Source organism: Ananas comosus, linkage group 1, assembly GCF_001540865.1.
Source record: "Ananas comosus cultivar F153 linkage group 1, ASM154086v1, whole genome shotgun sequence".
Lineage (NCBI taxonomy): Eukaryota > Viridiplantae > Streptophyta > Magnoliopsida > Poales > Bromeliaceae > Ananas > Ananas comosus.
Genome location: NC_033621.1, coordinates 15,895,431 through 15,916,404, shown reverse-complemented (window position 1 = coordinate 15,916,404; position 20,974 = coordinate 15,895,431). Strand labels below are relative to the sequence as shown.

The 20,974-nt window shown below is 43.4% G+C and overlaps 1 protein-coding gene and 1 long non-coding RNA gene across 2 annotated transcripts in view; both read right to left on the bottom strand.

The window, feature by feature from the left end:
• The window catches only part of LOC109715885 (sorting nexin 1), a 51,786-nt gene that overhangs the window by 12,809 nt on the left and 18,003 nt on the right, over nt 1-20,974 (bottom strand). The window contains exons 6-9 of the mRNA XM_020241107.1: nt 16,074-16,233; nt 15,834-15,967; nt 15,250-15,318; nt 14,937-15,016 (exon numbers count right to left, since the gene is read on the bottom strand). Of these exons, the coding sequence (XP_020096696.1) occupies nt 14,937-15,016; nt 15,250-15,318; nt 15,834-15,967; nt 16,074-16,233 (443 nt within the window). The remainder of the gene's footprint in view (nt 1-14,936; nt 15,017-15,249; nt 15,319-15,833; nt 15,968-16,073; nt 16,234-20,974) is intronic.
• LOC109715898 lies at nt 7,851-10,022 on the bottom strand. The gene is made up of 2 exons (XR_002217793.1): nt 9,807-10,022; nt 7,851-8,109 (listed from the first exon to the last, which is right to left on the bottom strand). It is a non-coding gene; the product is annotated as an uncharacterized LOC109715898 (long non-coding RNA).

Here is a 20,974-nt window from a genome sequence, read left to right as displayed (position 1 = left end):
CTTATACATGATCTGTTGGTTAGCCTTGGACGGACAGGGGAGGTCCTGTCCGTTCGGCGTCTGTTCGACGCGCCCGGGGTCGAACCAAATTGGCAGCAGTCTCGGGGCGTGACAACACCCATTCTAGAGAAAGAGAAAGAGAAGGAGAAGAAGAGGAAGAAGGAGAAGGAGAAGAGCTTAGTTGGAAGCTTTGGAGCATCATCCCCTTCCTCTCATCTCAGCTTTGGTGGCTTGGAGCTCGTGGTTGAAGCTTCATGGAGGATCAAACTTCAACCCTACTTGGTTTAGAGCTTGGATTGGAACTTCTTTTGAGGTTGGTAACTTGTATTCTCCATTTAATACAAGTTTTCTAGATTTTTTCTAGATGAAACCTTAGATTGTGGAATTAAGGTTTATTTTGGGGGTTTTGGATTTGTGGCTTTTAGAGCTCTATTGATGAGTTTAGAACCTTGGATTAGCTTGCTTTGGAGAGGATTTAGCGACCATTTGAGCTTTGTTTGAGGATTTCTTCACCGAGGTGAGTTTTTCTTCCCCCTAGCCTATGTTGCTTATTAATTGAGCTTAAGGTTGATCGTAAGGTTTGTTTGACTCTTGTTCCTACATCTTTAGGGTGCTAGGAGAGTAGTGGACACCTCCGTTCGGCGAAACGAAGGGTTCTGTTTTTTCGGTGGGTTTGGCATCATGAAAACGGAGCGAAATGGCCCCCATGCTTTCTATACCCGTCGTAACGTCATTTTAATTGCAAATCTATACTAAATGAAATTTATGTGAATTTTAAAACACTTAAAATGCATGTGTTATGTGTAAGATAATTTTCACTCTATATAGTAGAGCATTCTGGGTATTGTTACATGCATTTGAGTAGTGTTCGCACTAACCGTTTGGAAACATGCCTCATATGTTTAAAGTGGCTCAATTATGCATTTATGAACATTTGGTTTAAGCTTGGACTTAGTAAATGAAAGTGTCATAAAGGGGCACTTGGATTAGCAAACTATGAGACTATTGTATTGAGACTTAGTGATAGGCCATGGACGTCTACTACTTTTCATGTTTTAGACATGATGACATAGAGATAGGCCTATGAGAGAGTTGTGACGTATTCCATGTTGTTAGACATGAGAACTTGGTACTTGAGACGGATCTTTTGGTTACTTGCCATTGTGCTCATTCGCACATGCTTGTGAGGGTCGCTCCTTACAAGCCGGCACTCCGGAGATGGCCATCGCGATACATATTCGCCGTGCGGGATTGGGCGCCGAAGTGGATTGCCGTGGGCTAGGCTCATTCCTAGAGTGGGGATGTTGACTACCACGGGGCCATTAGGCTCGGCACCGGCCAGACAGCCTACGGGTGGGTCTCAGGGCCAGACAGCCTTCGGGCGGGTCTCTTCAGATTTGATTTTGAGCATTCATCATGCCATGTGGACATTGATTAGAATAGTAAACAATGACATCTTTACTATTTGACTTATGGACATCATACTAGCGATGCTTGGGTACATTCATACGAGAATAGCTTTTCTTACTTATGCTAAATCATGCTAAGTAGAGATATCATGTGGTAGCAAATATTCATGCTTATTTACTTGTCGTACATATCGCTCTTGTTTATATCTATTTATTGACCCCTTCTTTAGTTTGGGCCTAGTGCATTTCACTAAAGCCAGTAATTGCCCCCTGGGAACTATTATTCAATAGTTATCACGTCCTCTGTTTTATGGTTTTATTTCAGAGCCTTCGACACTGGCGGAGGCACGGGATCGCGACAAGAGAGTCGCGTAGCTAGATAGCGGAGCTTGCTGTGGCTCCTAGGTGGTCACTCTCTTCTTTTTGGTTTTTGTGAGAGAGAGGGTTTTGTACCATGTATTGAGACTACCTGTGTACCTTGTTTAGCTTTCGATTTTGGGATTCTTATTGTATTACTTGATATTTTCATCTAGTGGATTTTAGTTTTATGGTTCTTTTCCTCTATTGTAGCATCTAGATATACTTGCTCTGATACTCCTAGATGTTCTCTTTTTACTGCTTCATTTATCGCTTTGTTTTAGACGCCTTGTATGTTTTAGACATATGGCAGGTCTGAGCACGTGCCGGGCGGGCTTCCGCTGAGTCCCGGGGCGTGACATCTGAATTGCGAAGCATCAAGAAATGTTTAATGAACATGAGCAATTACATGCAAAAGATTAAATCGATTGGTGATGCTGTAAGGAAGTGAATTCTCGAAATATGAGGATTGCACTCCATCCAGGATCGACTAATTGTCGAGAGTATACCCTTTGTGGGAGTTGGGAATGTCCAAAGCACAAAAAGTGCCTTGGAGTTGAGTCCGCGAGAGCAAATGAGGCAAATGGCATCATTGGGCAGAAGTTGCTCTCGGGGACCGGTCTCTGCAGGTGAGAGACCGGTTCCCCTGGCTGGTTGTAGCGGGGTTGCGTGATGCAACCGGTCCCTGGCAGGGAGGGACCGGTTCCCGAACGTGGTCCCAGCGAGAGATGCCAAAAATTGGCTAAGTCCTGAAAATCAAGCTCTCGGGGACCGGTCTCTCAGGTGAGGACCGGTCTCCCGAGGACCGGTCTCCCGGGGAGAGACCGGTTCCCGAACGCGTGCGCCCGAGGGAAGCTCTCGGGGACCGGTCCCAAGTCGGGGAGACCGGTCCCTCCGCGCGAAAACTGCCCAGTGAGGGCAGTGCACAGGGGTGAAAGTTGAGGGGCTTTTATGCAAAATGGCCTTTATTTGAGTGGGCTGAGCCCTCTCTCTCCCTCACACTCTCTCATTTCACTCTCTCTCACTCTCATTTCTCTCTTGCTCTCTCTCTCTCTAGAAAGGAAAGAAGGAGAAGAAGAACAAGAAGGAGAGGAAGGAAAAGAAGAGGAAGATAAGGAAGGAGAAGAAGAAGGAGATCAAGAGGAAGGCTTTGAGCACCTCCATCTCCCTCTCCTCTTCCCATTGGAGTAGCTCTTGAGGTAAGCTACTAAACCCTAGCTTCTAGAACTTAGGGTTTTTGGGTTTTATGCCTTGGAATGGGTCAAATGGACCCTAAGCAAGCTTCTAAATAGATCAATCCCAAGAATCTAGGGATTTATGGGGTGGTTTGCTATAGGTGCAAATCTAGGGTTCCAAAATGGGGTTTTTGTAAAAGTATGAGATTGATCTCATTTGAAGCCTTGGAAACCCTATTGATAGGTCCCAAAACGCGGGGGCGAAGTCGATTTTGGCATTCGGCGAACCGACGTGAAGTTCTCGGCAAAATCGGGCCAGGCTAGTGTTGATTCGGGCGAGGAAGGCTAAAGCCTTTTTGCGAAGCTCGCCGAGAAGAATTTCCAAAGCCTCTACATCGATAAAAAGGTGGGGGGTGTCATCCGAAACTTTCGAACTCCTTTCTATGTCTTAGATTGCATTTAATCTCATCTCTTCATGCTGCATTGTAGGATTGCATGGTAGCTCCATTCCTTATGCTTTCTAATGGATGACCTAGTGTGCTTGGAACGCTTGGTAACTAGATAGGTGAGGATTGGGTCGGAACGTGGATCCTATGATGCTAGAGATAGAGATGAACCCGATGGGGGTATTGGTGACATAGAAAGTAGTGTTATTGTCAAAGAACAAACGAGTGGCATCCAAATGTTAAATGATGACGAGTGGTATTAATGTAGTGTAAATAACACTAGAGGTCGATGGACCTGGGGATAGGTGGATCCCTTAGAGAATGCCTTGTGAACAAGGAATTTAGAAAACTAAATAGCATTGCATGAATGTCGGGAACCGAGGATTCCGCGATAGTCGTTGACCCTTGTGTAGGGCGTCCTCACTTGGAGAGGATTCGATTGGGTATTGACTCTAGTTGTAGAGTGTCCTCACTTAGAGAGGATAGATCTAGCTCACAGTCTGCGTTTAGGATGGTATAGCCATCCAATCCCCACATGGAGGGGATTGTCGTCGAGTACTCCGGAGTGTCGCGCGACTAGGACCACTTGGAGGTCCGGACCACATGGAGGTCCGCAGACGGTCCCGGGCTTGGGTGCACTTGGAGCTCCCTCCCCACTTTGGGATTTGAAGGTGAGTCATGGGCGAGCCCTAGGGCCTCGCCACAGATTGGGTAAATGAAAAAGGTTAAAGATTTATAAATGTCATTGAGCATTACTATTCGAACATGGATCGAATTTGTTAGCATGGTAGCAAACCTTTATTATATGATGCATGCATTCATATTCATGATTATGGGCATAGTAGCATAGTTTTCCTACTACTGCATTTACAGCTTTCAGATACATATCTATCTATCTATTTGTTGTTACTTGTGCCCACTTGGACCTAGTGGGGAGATCGGCAGAGTCGGCGGCCGAGCCCACTGGGAACTATGGAAGATAGTTCTCACCCCACTCTATTTCCAGTGGTAGGTTCAGGGCTGCAGAGAGAGGACCGCGGCAAGGGCATCGCGCCCGACCAGTGAGACCGTGGTAGTATAGTAGCTTTCCTTTTTGCATTAGTCACCTATGTATTGAGAGAGATTCATGTAGGTGAGGTCGGAGAGCTATGTATTTTGAGGATCAAATGTATTCACTTGGGAAAATAATGCAACTATTGTGATAGTTAGTAAAGTACTCTCTTTATTTTACTTGTATATCTCGTGGATTACTTGCTCTTCTGGTTGTTGGCACTGTTTGTGCCCTCGTTGAATGTGTATGTTTAGAATTTAAATTCCTGAGTAAATTCTTGTACACATTCCTGTTGTTGAGCCTTGGACGGACAGGGGTGGTGCTGTCCGTTTGGCGGTCCGTCGCCGCGGCCGAACCGTGCCAAATCGGTAGTGGTTTCGGGGCGGGGCGTGACAGATGCTCTACAAACGATTAGTGAATCTGAGTCGGACCATAACTTGGTCATGACAATACTTCTCAGGTTACCGGAAGAATATAGGGGTTTTGTCAGTGCCCTTAACACACATGAACATAAGCCCACTTTCGAACAACTTCGTCTACTTCTAATGCAAGAGGAAACTGAAGTTCAACGTCATACTAGTTTGACGACATCACCAGCTACTCCCATTATAGATGGTGAAACTATTTATGCAAATCGTGGACGCGAAAGCCGTGGAGGTGGTGGAGATAGATATCACGGTGGTCGGGGACCGGGCGGTAGATTCAATTCATATCCTGGTCGTGAATTTCTTGGAGCCAATTCGCATTCTCAACCTAATAATTCTCATCAATCCTATGCTCCGACCCATCAATCTTACATTCCGAAATCTGGCACACAATGTCAGATTTGCGGCAAGTTTAATCATTCGGCTCTTCAGTGCAGACAACGCTTCAATCATTCCTTTGTTGCAGCTCTTCCTCAAACCTTTGCTGCTATAAACCTTCATGAACCTTGTGAGGAAGTGTGGTATCGTGACACCGGAGCATCTAATCACAAGACCGCAACTTTTGGTATTCTCTCAACCTCTAAACCTTATAAAGGGCATGAAAATATTCTTGTTAATAATAAAAATTTACTTGATATTACTCAGACAGGTGGAACTCAGTTGCATTCCTCCTCTAAATCCTTTGCTCTTACAAATGTTCTTGTTGTTCCCTCTATTAAGAAAAATTTACTTTCCGTACAACAGTTCTGTCATGATAATAATTCCCTTTTTGAGTTTGACTCTCATGGTTTTTTTGTGAAGGACAAGGAAACCGGGACGGAGCTTCTTCGATGCCCTAGTTCGAGAACATCTCTATCCACTCCTTCTAAGTGTCGAAAATAAGCAACAGCTAGCACTAGTTGCATCTAGGGTTAATAGTGATATTTGACATAGACAGTTAGGTCACCCTAGTTCTACATTCCTAAAAAATAATAAAATTGTCTCAGATTCTATTTTAAAATTATCTGTTTGCAATGCTTGTAATATGGAAAAACATGTCTAACTTTCGTTTAATGATTCATAATCTCAGTTCACTTTTCCTTTTCATATTGTTCATTCTGATGTATGGCAATCGTCTGTTCCCTCACTCTTTGGATACAAGTATTATGTTATTTTTGTTGATGATTACTCTCGATTCTCTTGGTTTTATCTTTTAAAATTTAAACAAGAAGTTTTTCACAAATTTTTGGAGTTTAAAAGAATGGTTGAAAACATATTCCACAGCTCGATAAAAATTTTTCAGTCCGACAATGGCACTGAATTTGTAAATGAGAAGTTTTCTACGCTTTGTTCACAAAATGGCTTTATTCACAGATTTTCTTGTCCTTATACTCCTCAACAAAATGGTCTTACTAAGAGGAAGTATAGGCATTTATCGAACGTTGTTAGAAGCCTACTTTTTCAAGCTTGTTTACCTCCAACTCTCTTTCTATTAATGGCTGGTCGGCTTGTGATCTCTCGACCCTTTGATGGACGTCCCCATCAGCACCAGTATTTCTGACAATCGTGGGAACTGGATGGAAAAGACAGATAAGGGAACAAGCAACCGGAAAAGGCATACCTCAAGGAGCACCAATCTTCCACGGCTCACATCTATCTGCACGAAGCCGACCTATGGATAGAAAGAAAGATACTGGAAAGGAATAGTGAAAGGCCATGTCAAAAGGAAGGGAACTGTCAGCTTACTGACCGTAGCCAGCTCCTCGCCCATGACCGTAGGACGGACCATTCGAGAAAATCCTTCATCGGCTCAACCTCAAACAGGTCGTCCGGAATCAGAGAGAACTCTTTTGGTCTCATCTCAGATCTTGGTTCTGGGCTGAGGCCATTCAAACTGTCGTTTTTCTTGTGAATAGAATTCCATCTCTCACTGTTTTAAAAGGACGATTGCCATATGACATTCTGCATGGTTGTGCTTCTCCTGACTTGCAACTTGTTAGAGTTTTTGGATGTTCATGTTATCCCGATGTACAGGACATTGCAGCTCACAAGCTCGCTCCCCGATCACTTGTATCTTCTTGGGTCTTTCTGACAAACATAAAGGATTTTGTTATCTATATCCAAGCACCGGTAAAGTCTTTATTTCTCGCCATTTTACGTTTGTTGAACATGTTTTTCCTTACTCTTGTCTGTCTAAATTTTCTTCTTCCCCCTCGTCCTCATTTTCCAACTTGCAAATGTTTCAAAATTTTCTCTCTAATCCGCCTTTACTGGGTGAAAGTCCTCCCACTCTTGATGCGATTTTTGGCTTCTACTTCACACGTCCTCCTCCTGATATTGGTTCACACACATCGATTTCACCGTCTGAGGACTTATCAATATTTCCTTCTAGCTTGTATTCCGATGCTCCACAGGTTGGTCCTGAGAATGTTGCCACTGTCGTTGGTCCATCTGAGCTCTGGGTCTATACCAGATGACATGCCAGCCAGCTTGCTGCTCCTTCTCCATTCGCTATTGATATGCCACCTACCTCCTGTGATAATCCACCTCCTCAGCCTGCTACTGTCTCCTCTCCTTCATCTTCTGTGGCTCCGCTGCCTGCCTGTACCCATTCTATGCTCACTCGCTCTATGACTAAGGATTCCATAGGGTCTACTTCCTTACTCGCTTCTGCCCATTCTACTCTTCCTACTGAACCTACTTTTCATGAGGCTTTTCAGAATGCAGGTTGGCGTGCTGTCATGGCTGAGAAATTTGATGCCTTACTGACTAATGCTACTTGGGATCTCGTTCCTCCTCCTTCCATTAATCTCATTGAATGTAAATGGGTGTCACGCCCCGCGACCAACCGCCTATTTGGACCGGGCCGCGGCGCCGACAACAGACCGCCGAACGGACCGGGGATTCCTTTGTACGCGGACAGAGTCTCCCCAGTACGTCCAAGGCGTCGCAATCCAAACAATATAGATATGTTCCAACCAGGAACGGATATCAATCAAGATTGCATAAGGAAGTATCAAATACATAAACTACTAGCTTTTACAAGCATTCATTCACTTTTACATCACAGTTCCTATTTACATTTTTTACTTCCAGATTACAATCTCATCACATTAGGGTTTACAAGTTTAATACATTTTGTTTTTCCTTGTCTTCTAGTCCCCTAAGCTAGACTGCCTCAGGGTACTTCTACCTCGGTCTCTGTGGTGGGGCGCTATCTACTGAGCTACGCCCTCGCCTCGCGCCGCCGCGCCGCACATGAACGACCTGAAAACCCCAAAACAACGTGGGGTGAGAACCAACTCCATGGTTCCCAGTGGGTACGGCTACCCAAGGGAAAAGCTCGACCGATAGGTCCGAGGAGGCACTGCAACATGTTAGTTCAACAATATACAACAGATATATATATTCATTTGAAATACATGCCATGCCTCACGAAATGCGATATGAAAATCATGCAGCAACTAGTAGATCATTTGAATTCTACTTTTACTTGGCTACTTTAGCTCATAACTTTACTCTAAGGTTTCTATTACCTTAGGATCACAACACCAACCACTAGCTTCTAAGGTTTCTATTACCTTAGCTCAAGCCTCTATCTCTGGCTCATAAGGGTTCCTCTACCCTATCATAGCTAACCACCCGACTCGGCTTCGAGTCAATCATCTGCGGATAGTCCGCGCACTGGCTGCTCAACAGCCTACCGCACTCTCTCTGACTCAGCCTCCTAGCGGCGAAATCGTCGCACACGCTGAATACGGCTCGAGCCACAAGACTTAACCATCGGTGGCGATCGCGTTGCACTTACCCAGCGAGAGCTCGAGACATGACATACCGTCTGGCGGCGAACGGGTCGCACCACACCCAACAACGATCATGTCAGACTCAGTCACCTGGAGGCACCCGCATCGTACTTACCCAGCATGGATTCAGTCTACTCTGGCGGTCTGATCCTCAAATGGCTTAACCACTCTGGCGGCGAAATCGTCGCACAAACGCCAGCACAATGGTTCAAGCCCCGGGCGGTGATCTCCATGTGATCGCCCCCAATCTACCCACGGTACCAAGCTCGGCGGCGAAATCGTCGCACGAACGCCCTAGCCTGTACCAGGGACATCATAAGTCCTGGGATTCCGGAATCCACTTACCACAGGTCGAGGGTTCATAGCCAACCCTATACTGTCGACCTAGCTCAATCTAGTGGCTATACCACTATACTCATCAACCTAGGTTCCAACACTCTAGGTTCTATGTCCACATCACTTAACCTAGATACACTTGCTAGGTTCTTATCATCTTTGCCTAGATATCCACTTCTAGGTTTACTAGTTCAACCTAGGTTTACTAACACTAGGTTAGATGCCACACACCTAGATTGTTCAACTCTAGGTTTACTAACCAACCTATGTTCTTTAACACTAGGTTAGATGCCACTCGATCTACCTGACAACTTAGTTGTCCAGTCATCTCTACTCATCCTAGAGTTATCATCTGGTTTATATACATATACCATGCATCATGCTTTCTACTTAGCAATTACTCTTTGCATCATTACTAACATGCATCCCTTACTTAGCATCCTCATCATGCATTATTATTAATATGCATTTACTTCATATCATGCATTACTTAGCATTACATTATTATCATGCATTATTAGCATTGTGTAACTTGCTCACCATGCATTTCTACTAAGCATTTTCATCTATGCATTATCATTATCATGCATTACTTTACATTAGCTAGCATTATCTAATGCCATAATCATTATGCTCCACTATGCATTGTTATTAATATGCATTTGCTCTAAGCATTACCATTTATCATGCTTTCTACTTAGCATCTACTTTATGCATCTTTATTAACATGCATCCTTGCTCTTGTCTACATGCACATGCATCAACATGAGATTACATTGCTAAGACATAAAGGGCGACCTAGTCGCTTCGGTAAGCACAACCCACCTTAACTCGCGTTCCGATTGCTTGTCGTCACTTGCAATCGGCCTCCCGCGGCACTCGGCACCCTTTGGGCCCGACAAGATCTTGCGCCTCAACCGTGTTCCGCTTTACAAATCCGGAAATTATAGGTCTTCGGTTATGTGCCACGATGCCTCAAATCCATTTCCATGATTTTACGACGTCGCATCGGCCCTCCCGGCGGACCCGAAGCCTAAACGTCTATTTCTTTAATAACTTTGTAACGGCTCGTCGAATTACCGAACCGTCTTCGCCAACGCGTTTCGTTACCTAGCAATTAGGTTTACGAAGGGTCAAATGAGATCAAACCCTTACATTTTACAAAACCCCATTCGGAGCCCTAACGTACAATTAACCTCCAAATAATCCAAATTAAATGGATCAATATGCTTACTAATGATTATTAGAGGCTAATAGAACACTTAAAGCTAAGGATTAAGCCAAATCCCAAAAGCTTACCCCAATGTGAACGCCGCAACGAAAACACGCTGCTCCAACGGGCGCACGAAAGCTCAATCCGTCGCCTCCAACGCGTTCGCAAGCTCGATCTCCACCAACGCCGCGAATTTGGGCGAGAAATATAGAGAGACGAGAGAGATATTTAGAGAGAGAAAAGGGAGGGTTTCTCTCACTACACCATGTGCGTGTGATGCTTGGTGCTGGCTGCAACTTGAGGAGGAAGAAGCCTAGTAGCTTCTACTTATAGTCAACACCTCAATAGTAGCATACACTATTCACATCAGGCAGCTCCAAATCTGATATCTTTCGCCGGAACTTCCTGAATATCCGTTTGAGCTCAAATCTGACAGTCATATTCGGTTTTACTTAAAGAGTCCAAAGAAATTTTAATATTTCAGTTTCGACCCCGTTTGGTCACCGAAAGCTGTACCGAACTGTAATCTTTATCAGATAACTTTCGGATTTTATTTCTCACTCTATGGGTGTCAGAAAAATATGAAACTTTAAATCTAGCCTCATTAAAATATTTCTGACATCCCCGCCAATTTTCATAATTTTCTGAGACTGTGCATTTTCTGCTAATTATCTGTCCCATTTCCAACAGAAAATTCTAAATCTTCTGTTTTCATCCCGATTTCAATACAAGTCACTTCTGACTTATGTTTTACTTCTCTAAATCCAATAAAAATAGTATCTCATACTATTTTTATTTATTTTCACTTTTATATTTAAAATCCGGTATGTTACATTCCACCGCAGCCTCACCGGAACCATTTAAATGTACACCGTAACTTCATAGTTTTAGAAGTCTGGTACCTTACAATNCTCCTTCCATTAATCTCATTGGATGTAAATGGGTATACAAGGTAAAGCAGAAGGCGGATGGTTCCCTTGAGCGTCTTAAGGCTCGCCTTGTTGCTCATGGTTACAAACAACAACGAGGTGTTGATTTCGATGAGACTTTTTCTCCTGTTGTCAAGGCGACAACTATTCGTACTATTCTCTCCGTGGCTTTATCCTCTAGTTGGTCTCTTCGACAACTTGATGTGAAGAATGTGTTTCTTCATGGAACTCTCTCTAAAGAGGTTTATATGGCACAACTACCGGATTTTGTGGACCCCTCTCTTCCTCATCACATTTGTCGTCTCCGCTAATCAATCTATGGTCTTAAGCAGGCCCCTCGGGCTCGGTTTCAGCAGTTCACTTCATTTCTTTCTGAACTTGGTTTTGTCGGCAGTACCGCGGATCCCTCGATGTTTGTTTTGTTAGATGTATGCCCAAGAAGCCAACCAGGCCGACACATGTATTCTTTCTAGGACATAATTTTGTATTTAACTTTAAAATATTATGAACAAATTTGGATTTTTATTTCCATTCATGTTGTGTATGTGTCCATGAATCGTCCAAGGAATTAATAAGATGATGACATATATTCTCGAGAGTTGAGAATTTGAGACGTGTCATTGGTGGTTAATTCCTAAATGCTCCCGATCAGTGGATCATCACGGGGACGGTGATTGATCCGGCGAGATTGGTGCATAGGTCGCTTCCCTTTTTCGGTAGACGAGTCTCGAATCGATAGTGTGAGGACACTGAAGCGAATATGCAGGTGGTTGTTAGAGAACAAGGATACCGAGCGTGCCAACGCGAGAAGTCACTTGGATGTCTACTCACTCGTCAGTGACTTACTCAGTGTTGCAGTAGTGTGACTGCTCCTTTGACCTGCGGTGCCTCCGCTATTCACAATGAGGTTACTGTAGTTTGACTGTACATACACTTGGTCCCTAGCCATTCGGGTCCTTGCGGTGCATGTTGGCTGCAGTAGGTTCATTGTAGGAATAGGGTGCGCACTTAGATGGAATCTATCTCCCTTGGTAGATAGGGGTGTTAGTCCTATGTGATTTATGAGACCGAGTTTAGAAGACCTTGGCCAGGGCAGAATAAATAGCGGAAAAGGGTTTCCGATATTAGAAACTCGAGTCGAATAAATTTAACATATGACAGACGATGGGGTTTGACGAGTTATTCCATAACCTCCGTCTAGTCGGGACTCATGATAGAAGGATTGTATCACACGGTAACTGCACCAAGAGGTTCATTATTCCATTCTACTGGAATGCCACTACATGCTGCTAGGCGTCACTGGTGGATTGTAAGACTCATGAGAATTATCTAGATGATTAATAATTCTTATTGGGCTGAGTTGAAATTGTTCCGATCCACTGAAAGGAGTTTCATGATATTGTTGATAGTGATCAAAATATATCTCACTACCATATAGAATAGAACCTCTGGGGTCACACACATAAGAGATTGTGATTGATCGGATAGTTAGATCGCGATTATTGAATCGGAGGACCTAATTGTCAATATGTTGATAATTAGACTAATTTGTAATTGTTACAAATTAGTGGTATTAAGGTGTAAATGTTACTAGAGAGGACTTACTAATAGTTAGTAAATTATAAGAGGACTTATGTGCAAATGTTGTATTATTAATTTGATATGATCAAATTAATATAAAGTTCAAATCGAATCAAATTAGGATTTGATCGATCTAACCAATTAAGGAAATGATAAATTTAAATCTAGATTTGTACTTATCCTTAATGGTTATTATATTATTAAATAGAGGATTATATTCTTCTATATAATAATACAGGAGTTTTTAGAAAACCCTAGCCGTCGTCTCTCTTCTCCTCTCTCTTCCATCTTCTAGCAAAAAGACGTCCTTTTGCAAGGAAGCTAGCACCCTGGTGAGGACATCGATCAAATCAAGAACCTCGTGTGGATACCTATAAAGGTCGGACGTGTGTGCGGCTTCAAGAGAACCCAATTCCACGATCATCAAATTGAGATGAAGATCTATCCGCGAAAAAGGTAAAGATTCGATCTTACTTTCTTCTTTAATCTTAAAGAACATGAGGGATCCTAATTGCGTGGTTTTTTGAGATTGGATCTCGAGAGTTTTTCAAAATCAAATTTGTTTGATTTCTTTTTCCGCTGCGTTTTTACCGTACACAATTTTCTAACATATTTCTCATTCCTCTTCTGGCACTCTCGTTCTTCTTTTATACCTTGATGATATTATTATCACTGGCAGCTCCTCTCTTTTGGAGGCTCTCATTGTTACCCTACAACGTGAGTTTGCTATGAAGGATCTCGAACCGCTCCATTATTTCTTGGGCATTGCGGTTACTCCGTCTTCTTCTGGTCTTTATCTGACTCAGCACAAATATGCGCATCAACTACTTCAACGCCATGGCTTTCTTGATTGTAAGCCTGTCTCTAGTCCTATTTCTCCGGCCTCTTGCCTCTCGTCTCATGAGGGACGTCTTCTTGATGATCCTTATGTCTATCGTCAGCTTGTTGGTGCTCTCCAGTATCTCACCTTCACGAGACAGGATATTTCGTATGCTGTCAACTTTGTTGCTTTGTATTTGCAGACGCCTCGTGAACCACACATGCAAACCGTCAAGCGTATTCTGCGTTATATTCGAGGGACCCTATCTTATGGTCTTCCACTCTCTCGCTGTGTCAATCCTTCTGTTGTGGCGTTTGCCGATGCTGATTGGGCTAGTTGTCCCGATATACGTCACTCTACTTCTGGCTACTGCATTTTTCTCGGGCCCAATCTTATCTCCTGGTCTGCTAAGAAACAGCCCACCATTTCTCGCTCCAGTTCTGAAGCGGAGTATCACGCTGTGGCATATACGCTTGCTGAGACAGTTTGGATTCGCCGTTTACTCCGTGACCTTGGTGTTTTCTTATGGCGCTCCATCAGCATCTATTGTGATAATCTCAGCACGACTTATCTTGCGGCTAATACGGCTCTCCATACTCGGACGAAGCATATTGAGCTTGACCATCAGTTCCTACGTGAGAAAGTCCAGTCTGGTAATTTGAACTTGGTGTACATCTCTTCTGATAAGCAACTTGCTAATATTTTCACCAAGCCTTTGTTGCCTTCTCGGTTTTCGGTGTTGCGGCTCAATATTCGCATCCGACTACCGGATGCTTAGCTTGCAGGGGAATGTTACGATATATTTAGTATCTCATGCTATATAAGGATACTATATATTACGACATATTTAGAGTAGGATTATATGATATGAGTTACCTAGTTATATTGTTACTATATTAGGCATTGTTAGTATATTAGACTCATCTCTTGTACTATATAACATCATCAATAGAATTCATGAGGGTATGCTTTTTGCCCTTCTTTAACACACCTTTACTGATCATTCATTTCATTTAATTGTTTGGTCTTCTCTACCATCCAATGAGTTGCAGCATTTTTAATTATAAATTCAGTAATTGAATTAACAACATGAGATGCATTTTCGAAAACAAAGGCATGGTGTACAGATATTTGGATACACCAGGTGCACACAATTACTTATAAAACTACTTAAAAGGTCAGGTATTAAAATATTTAGAAGTTCGGTTAGTCATTTGGTTAGTCATTTCCAAATGACCCAAAGATTAGGTTAGTTTTATACAATTTCACAAAAAAAAAGAAAAAGAAAAAGAAAAAAAGACAGTATGAAGGATGCAAGTTTGGGATGACTCTACAATTTACTATGGAATTCCCCAACTTCATATATATGCTAAATTAGATAACAGGTTTCTGAAGAAAATGGTCAAACTTACATATTAATCATCTTCAGCTTGACTGTCTCAGCCAACTCGCATTGCTGTCTGAAAGCATTGGCTCTATCTGCCATAGTAGCCTGTTAGAAAATATGTACACAAAGATGAGTAATAATCTTAGCTTTAATAAACACACATTTTTCTTGTCGAGGACATGAATATCATAATATTGATGCAAAAAAAAAAAAAAAAAAAAACATACATAACAAAATATCGCTACTAGTCGTTTCCAACTATGGCTTGCACACGTGATTAACACACACATCAAAAACTTTTTGAGCTTTGGTTAGTAAAAAAAAGAGAGAACACAAACCTTGATGGACTGCACAGCTCGTACATAATCTTTTAATGGTTCTTCGAAGTTCATCAAAAGGTTGTGAGCCTGAAGCAAAAGGATGTTGGCATGGCCAATATTATCAAACAAATTGTAACAATAACATTTAGGGCAGGCTTGTTATGGGGTTAAAAGGGTGAATTATTACTCCTTTAACATTTCAGCTCTTAATAACTGCATTGGTTTAACAGCAAATGAAAACATTCAGGGCAGGGAACAGGCGTGATAAGTAAACCTGCTGAGGGTAAGTTCAACGAGCGGAAGATAAAAGATATATGAGTGCAGAAGTTTCGATCTCCCAAATTTCTCGACGTTCTCTTTTTAAAAAAAAAAAATAACCTCTCCTCTCCATGATTTTCTCTCCCTTCTCTCTCAACTTCCTTCCTCTCTCCCTTCTACTCTCTCTCTCTCTCTCTCTCTCTCTCTCTCTCTCTCCCCCCTTCCCCCCACCTTCCTTATTAACAGCGGTAACATTACCTGGAAAACACTTAATCCCAAAGCTTTAACTCCATATTAAGCATGTCCTTACATGTGAGAAGAATTACTAAAGAATTCACAGTTACCTCCTTTTGTAGTTTGATTGATAACAACTCTGACTTAGAACCAAGCTCAGAAAACACTTTTCCAAGGGAATCACCTTCGCAAGAACCCAATAGCTTAATTGCCTTCCCAAAGTCGGATAAAGATTGTCCAAGCTCTGTTAGCAGATATTCCAAAAGTAAATTAATCAGAAACATAAAAGCAGGGGTTAAAAAGACAAATATTAATTTTTCTATATGTACACTACAAAAGAGATTCAGTACCTCGGTGCCTCTTCACAAGGCGAAAAGCCTGTTTTTGTGCCTCAGCCAGATGATCTTCAAGTTCAAAGATGTAATGCTTAAGCTTCTCATATTCAGGAGTAGATTCTTCCATGGGCTTTTCCTTCCCCAAAACTACATCACTCACCTTTGATCCTACATCCTATAAATTCAAATATCTACATCATATAGAGTATGGCTCCAGTAGAACAAGCACCCACACACAAACACACACAAAAAAAGGACATCTTTGCTGAGATAGAAATTTAAATACATCGAGTAACCAAAATTGAAATTATTTTGGAAAAGAAACGCAGCATTTAATTTAGAAAAATGAGAACTTTAGTCCTCGAAGTTAATCATAATTCCAGTATATCTATAATTTCCAATTTAACTATTCAGTTCCCGAAGTTTGTCCCGCATATCATTTAGAAAAACATGAAAATTACAACAGAGCTATAATTTCATATGTGCCTTAAAAAAATTAGCAGTACCATAAATAATCGTAAAACACTCAAAACTCCCCATGTAGATATCATAGAAGCCTTCAAAGGGTCAATTTTCTTTCCTCTAACATGTAACGACCCGGCCAACTAGCAATAAAAACTCGTTGGGCTCAAATCACCGGCCCAAAATGCTTAAGCCCAGTTATAATTACTTATGTTCATGAACTCTTATATACTCAATCACAACCCATTCTCATCCGATGTAGGACTATTGAGATGACACAAACTCCCCGCATTTAGGCCTTAACGTCCTCATCAGTCCTATCATACGTACAGCCCAAAATCATCAGGTGATGTGAGACTTGTCTCGCTAGCCTTGTCCTCCAGACCCTACCATAGTCTGTCACTTTGTCATATAAACCCTCGCATAGCCTGACACCTTGTCATTCAAACCTTGGCTTGGCCGAAACTCGTCACACACTTCCTGCTGGTGATTGACTTTGATACCAAATGTAACGACTTGGCCCATACGCCCAAATCACTGGTCCAAAATGCTTAAGCCCAGTTATTATTAATACCCAATCACAACACCATTCCCATCTGATGTGGCACTATTGAGATGTCATAGACTTTTAATTTGTCACGCCCCGGAGTCTCTTGATAAAGCCTTTTCGAGAAAAGGGCCAGTTTGAAAACAAAGTGAACGAAAAGTGCCATTTTTTTTTTGAACCATAGCCTTGCCCATAAGACGGAACAGACCAGCCACAAACACAGGAATTCCTTTGCCCACTTGGATAGAGGTCTTCCTTATATTTGCACGGCGTAGCATCGATTACATCATCCATAACACAAAACATTACTCACACAAATCAGCAAAGGTAAACGTAATGCGAAATCTAGTAGTGTAGTGTTCATCATGTAATGCGTGAAATCAATAAAAAGGGAGTAAGGAAAGAACGTCACAAAGCTAGCACCACTGTACCGACTTCGGATCGAGCCACCCACCTATAACAGTCGAAACACCTAACACCCACGGTGCATCAGATCGTTGACCGGACCTACGAGAGATCCACAAGTCAAGGCCCAACTCTAGGCGACTCGAAAACGCCAATTTCACAATCCCGAAACCATCGAAATTTTTGAAAAAATCGACAGGAACACTTCCGAACCCACTGAAGTACCCCGGAAGGTACAGATTTCCACCGCTAACGACCAACTGAGACGAAACGCACCCATTTAGGTGTCCGAACAACAAACACACAATTGTGTTATAAAATAACTTTAATAGAAAAACGCCGTTCCGGATTCCTAGAAATGTCGTTTCGGCACCGAAACCCTCCGCTACTCATTCACAGTCTCCAAACACCCAAGACAGCGAGAGCAACCTGTCAACAAGGCTCATCAACAATAATGGGGCATTCACATTAATAAAAAGTGAAACCCATACCAAAAACCGCGTTCTGCCAACAATTTTGCTAGAAAATGCACCTGAATCCAAATCTTACCTTGCAAGGGCCACCGGAATTTGGACAACCAGTCCAAAGATCACAAATAGTGATATCGTGTTGCCCAAGGCAACTCGCAAGGCCCAAGCTGCATAGAAGCCCCTAGCTATATACTAGTTGGAATTTTATATAGAAGAAGAGTAAAGTTGACTTGTTATCAAATACCGCGTGGTTCCGAGACCAACCAGCAGTATTCACTAATAGGTCTCGATGCGCCGAAGCTCGTGTTTGTTTGGAGTGGTAACGGAGGCCAAGGAGCGCGTCGAGGCTACTTGAACTATGGTTTAGGACTCCGGGAGCGACAATGTCAAAACTATCAATCGGGGCTTCTTCGACAAAACCGAAAGTGTGCATACCATGACACCTCAGGATGTCCATGCTCACCTTTCGGAGAGTCGACGACCACCCGGATGATCGGAACAGAGAAACCCAACTGAAGATTCCAACGGCCAAGAAACCCGAGCGTCGACAGGAGAGGCACGACCGATAGAGGATGACCAGCGGCATCGCCTGCTAGCAGCAGGACCCAGTGGCAGTGGCGTTCAAGAAGTTGCGACCGAAAACAAAGAGGCTCAAGTTCAAGTCGAGGATTCCGGCAAAGTCGAGGATTCCGGCTAAAAGGCGGCCCACTAATGTCTGGGCGGCACCGGCGGACTCCTGGGGCCCACTTAAGTCCGATGGCAATGGTAGGAGGCGGCGGCGACGACGGCCACACAAGACCTGCGGCCCGAGCCTTTAAAGATCAGGCCCAGGGCTCGCTTTCAGGGGCAGCAGCACACAGAGGCATCGAGGCAGTGTCGCCGAACCACCGAGAGGTCAGCGGTGTGGGTTCGAGGCGGTACCGGTCGAGGTAAAAAAGGATCGGGTGATATCAACTTGAGAGGGAAGAGAGAGAGATAGGTTTGGTGGGTATTTGCCGGTCTCTAGCGGCTAGGGAGGGTCACCGACGGTCAAGGATTGGCGGTGGCATAGATGGGAGGTCACCTGTTGCGGCTGAGGGTAGAGAGGGAGGTTTAAGGTTGTGTTTGGTTTCGAGAAACCCTAGTTGCTCTTATGTAAAATTGACCAAATTGCATCAAACCCCCTTCAATCCACAGTATTAATCCACAGTATTTTTAACTGAGTCCCTCACTGCAAATGAATTTTACATAGAGGCCCCTTTATGTCCGATTTCACGCAAATTGGTGCATGAAATATTGGAACTTTTTCGAAAAACATGAATATTTACATTTAGGCCCGTCTCATATTTCATGCTCTTTCGTGCAAACAGCTTGCCAAAACCAAAAATGGACAATACCAGGATGTCCCGCACTGCCAAACCATTAAGTGTACATTTTTGTTTCGTCAGAAACAGTCGTCGATTCATGAGAAAAGCTTCCCTCTCTTTCGGAGTTCCGGCTCAATATATAAACATATAATTTCAATTTCTAAATTTGAATTTAAACAATTTTCAATTTCCAAAATCTCAGATATTACATCATTCCCCCCTTACAAAAAGTTTCGTCCCCGAAATTTGAGTACATTGCTCCCGCAAACAACTGTGGATACCGCTCCCGCATAACCGACTCAAGTTCCCATGTAGCCTTGCGCTTGTGGTTCTCCCTTTGAACTTTTACATACGGAATACTCCAATTTCCTAGTTTCTTCACCTCACGTACCAATATCCGCATTAGAGCCTCATCATAGCTCAGATCCTCCCGCAGCTGAACAGTCATAGGGCTGATAACATGGGATGGATCCTAAATATATTTCCGAAGCATGGACACATAGAATACGTTATGTACCCGAGCGAGACTTGGAGAAAGAGCCAACCTATACGCTGCGGGACCAACACGCTCCAGGATCTCGAACGGTCCAACAAACCATGGACTAAACTTGTTCCACAAACTGAACCTCTTGATCCCCCTAGATGGCAGCACCTTGAGCAGCACATGCTCACCGACCTGAAACTCCAGGTCATGCCGTCACAGGTCCGCGTAGCTCCTCTGTCTGCTCTGTGCAGTTAGTAACCGCTACCTCACAATGCGAACCTCGACTTCCGCATCCTCCACGAAGTCCGGCTTGATCACCGGACTTTCACCGACATCGTCCTAACAGATAGAGGAACGATATCGACGCCCATACAATGCCTCATATTGTGTCATCTCAATGGTCACCCAGTAACTATTGTTGTAGGCGAACTCTACTAAGTGTAGATACTTGAACCATCCATCACCGTAATCCAAGACGCACGCTCGGAGCATATTCTCGGGAATCTGAATAACATGCTAAGACTGGCCGTCACTCTGCATATCGAAGGGAGTACTGAAATTGAGCTTCGTGCCCATAACTTGTTGTAAGCTCCTCCAAAACTGGGATACGAAGCTAGTATCACGATCAAACACAATCGACATCGGCACTCTATGAAGCGGGACGATCTTATTGATGTTAACCTATGCCAATTGATCCCTGGACCAAGTCGTATGCACCGGTAGAAAGTACACCGATTTCGTCAATCGGTCCACAATGACCCAGATCGCGTCGTGACCTCATTGTGATCAAGGTAAACCTGTGACAAAATTCATGGTAATCTACTCCCACTTCCATACAGGCATCGGAAGTGGTTGCAGTTTCCCCACTGGTCGCTCATGCTCAGCCTTCACCTGCTGACACACTAAGCATTGAGCCACATGCACAGTATACGGTACATCTTGGTTCCGCCAGGATGCACAGTATATGGGAACCGATGTGCCTCGGATAGGATATCCTTCCTCAACTCCAAATCATCAGGCACACATCACCAGCCCTAAAAGCGAAGAGAGCCGTCTGAGTGGATCGTGAGGCCCCCCGCTTTACCCTGCTCGATATTCGCCCACATCTTCTGGAAGTACGGGTCTGACTGCCGTCCAAGCGAAATCCGATCAACCAAGGTGGGCTGCACCACCAAGGTCAACAACTGGGCAGTGTGTCAGGG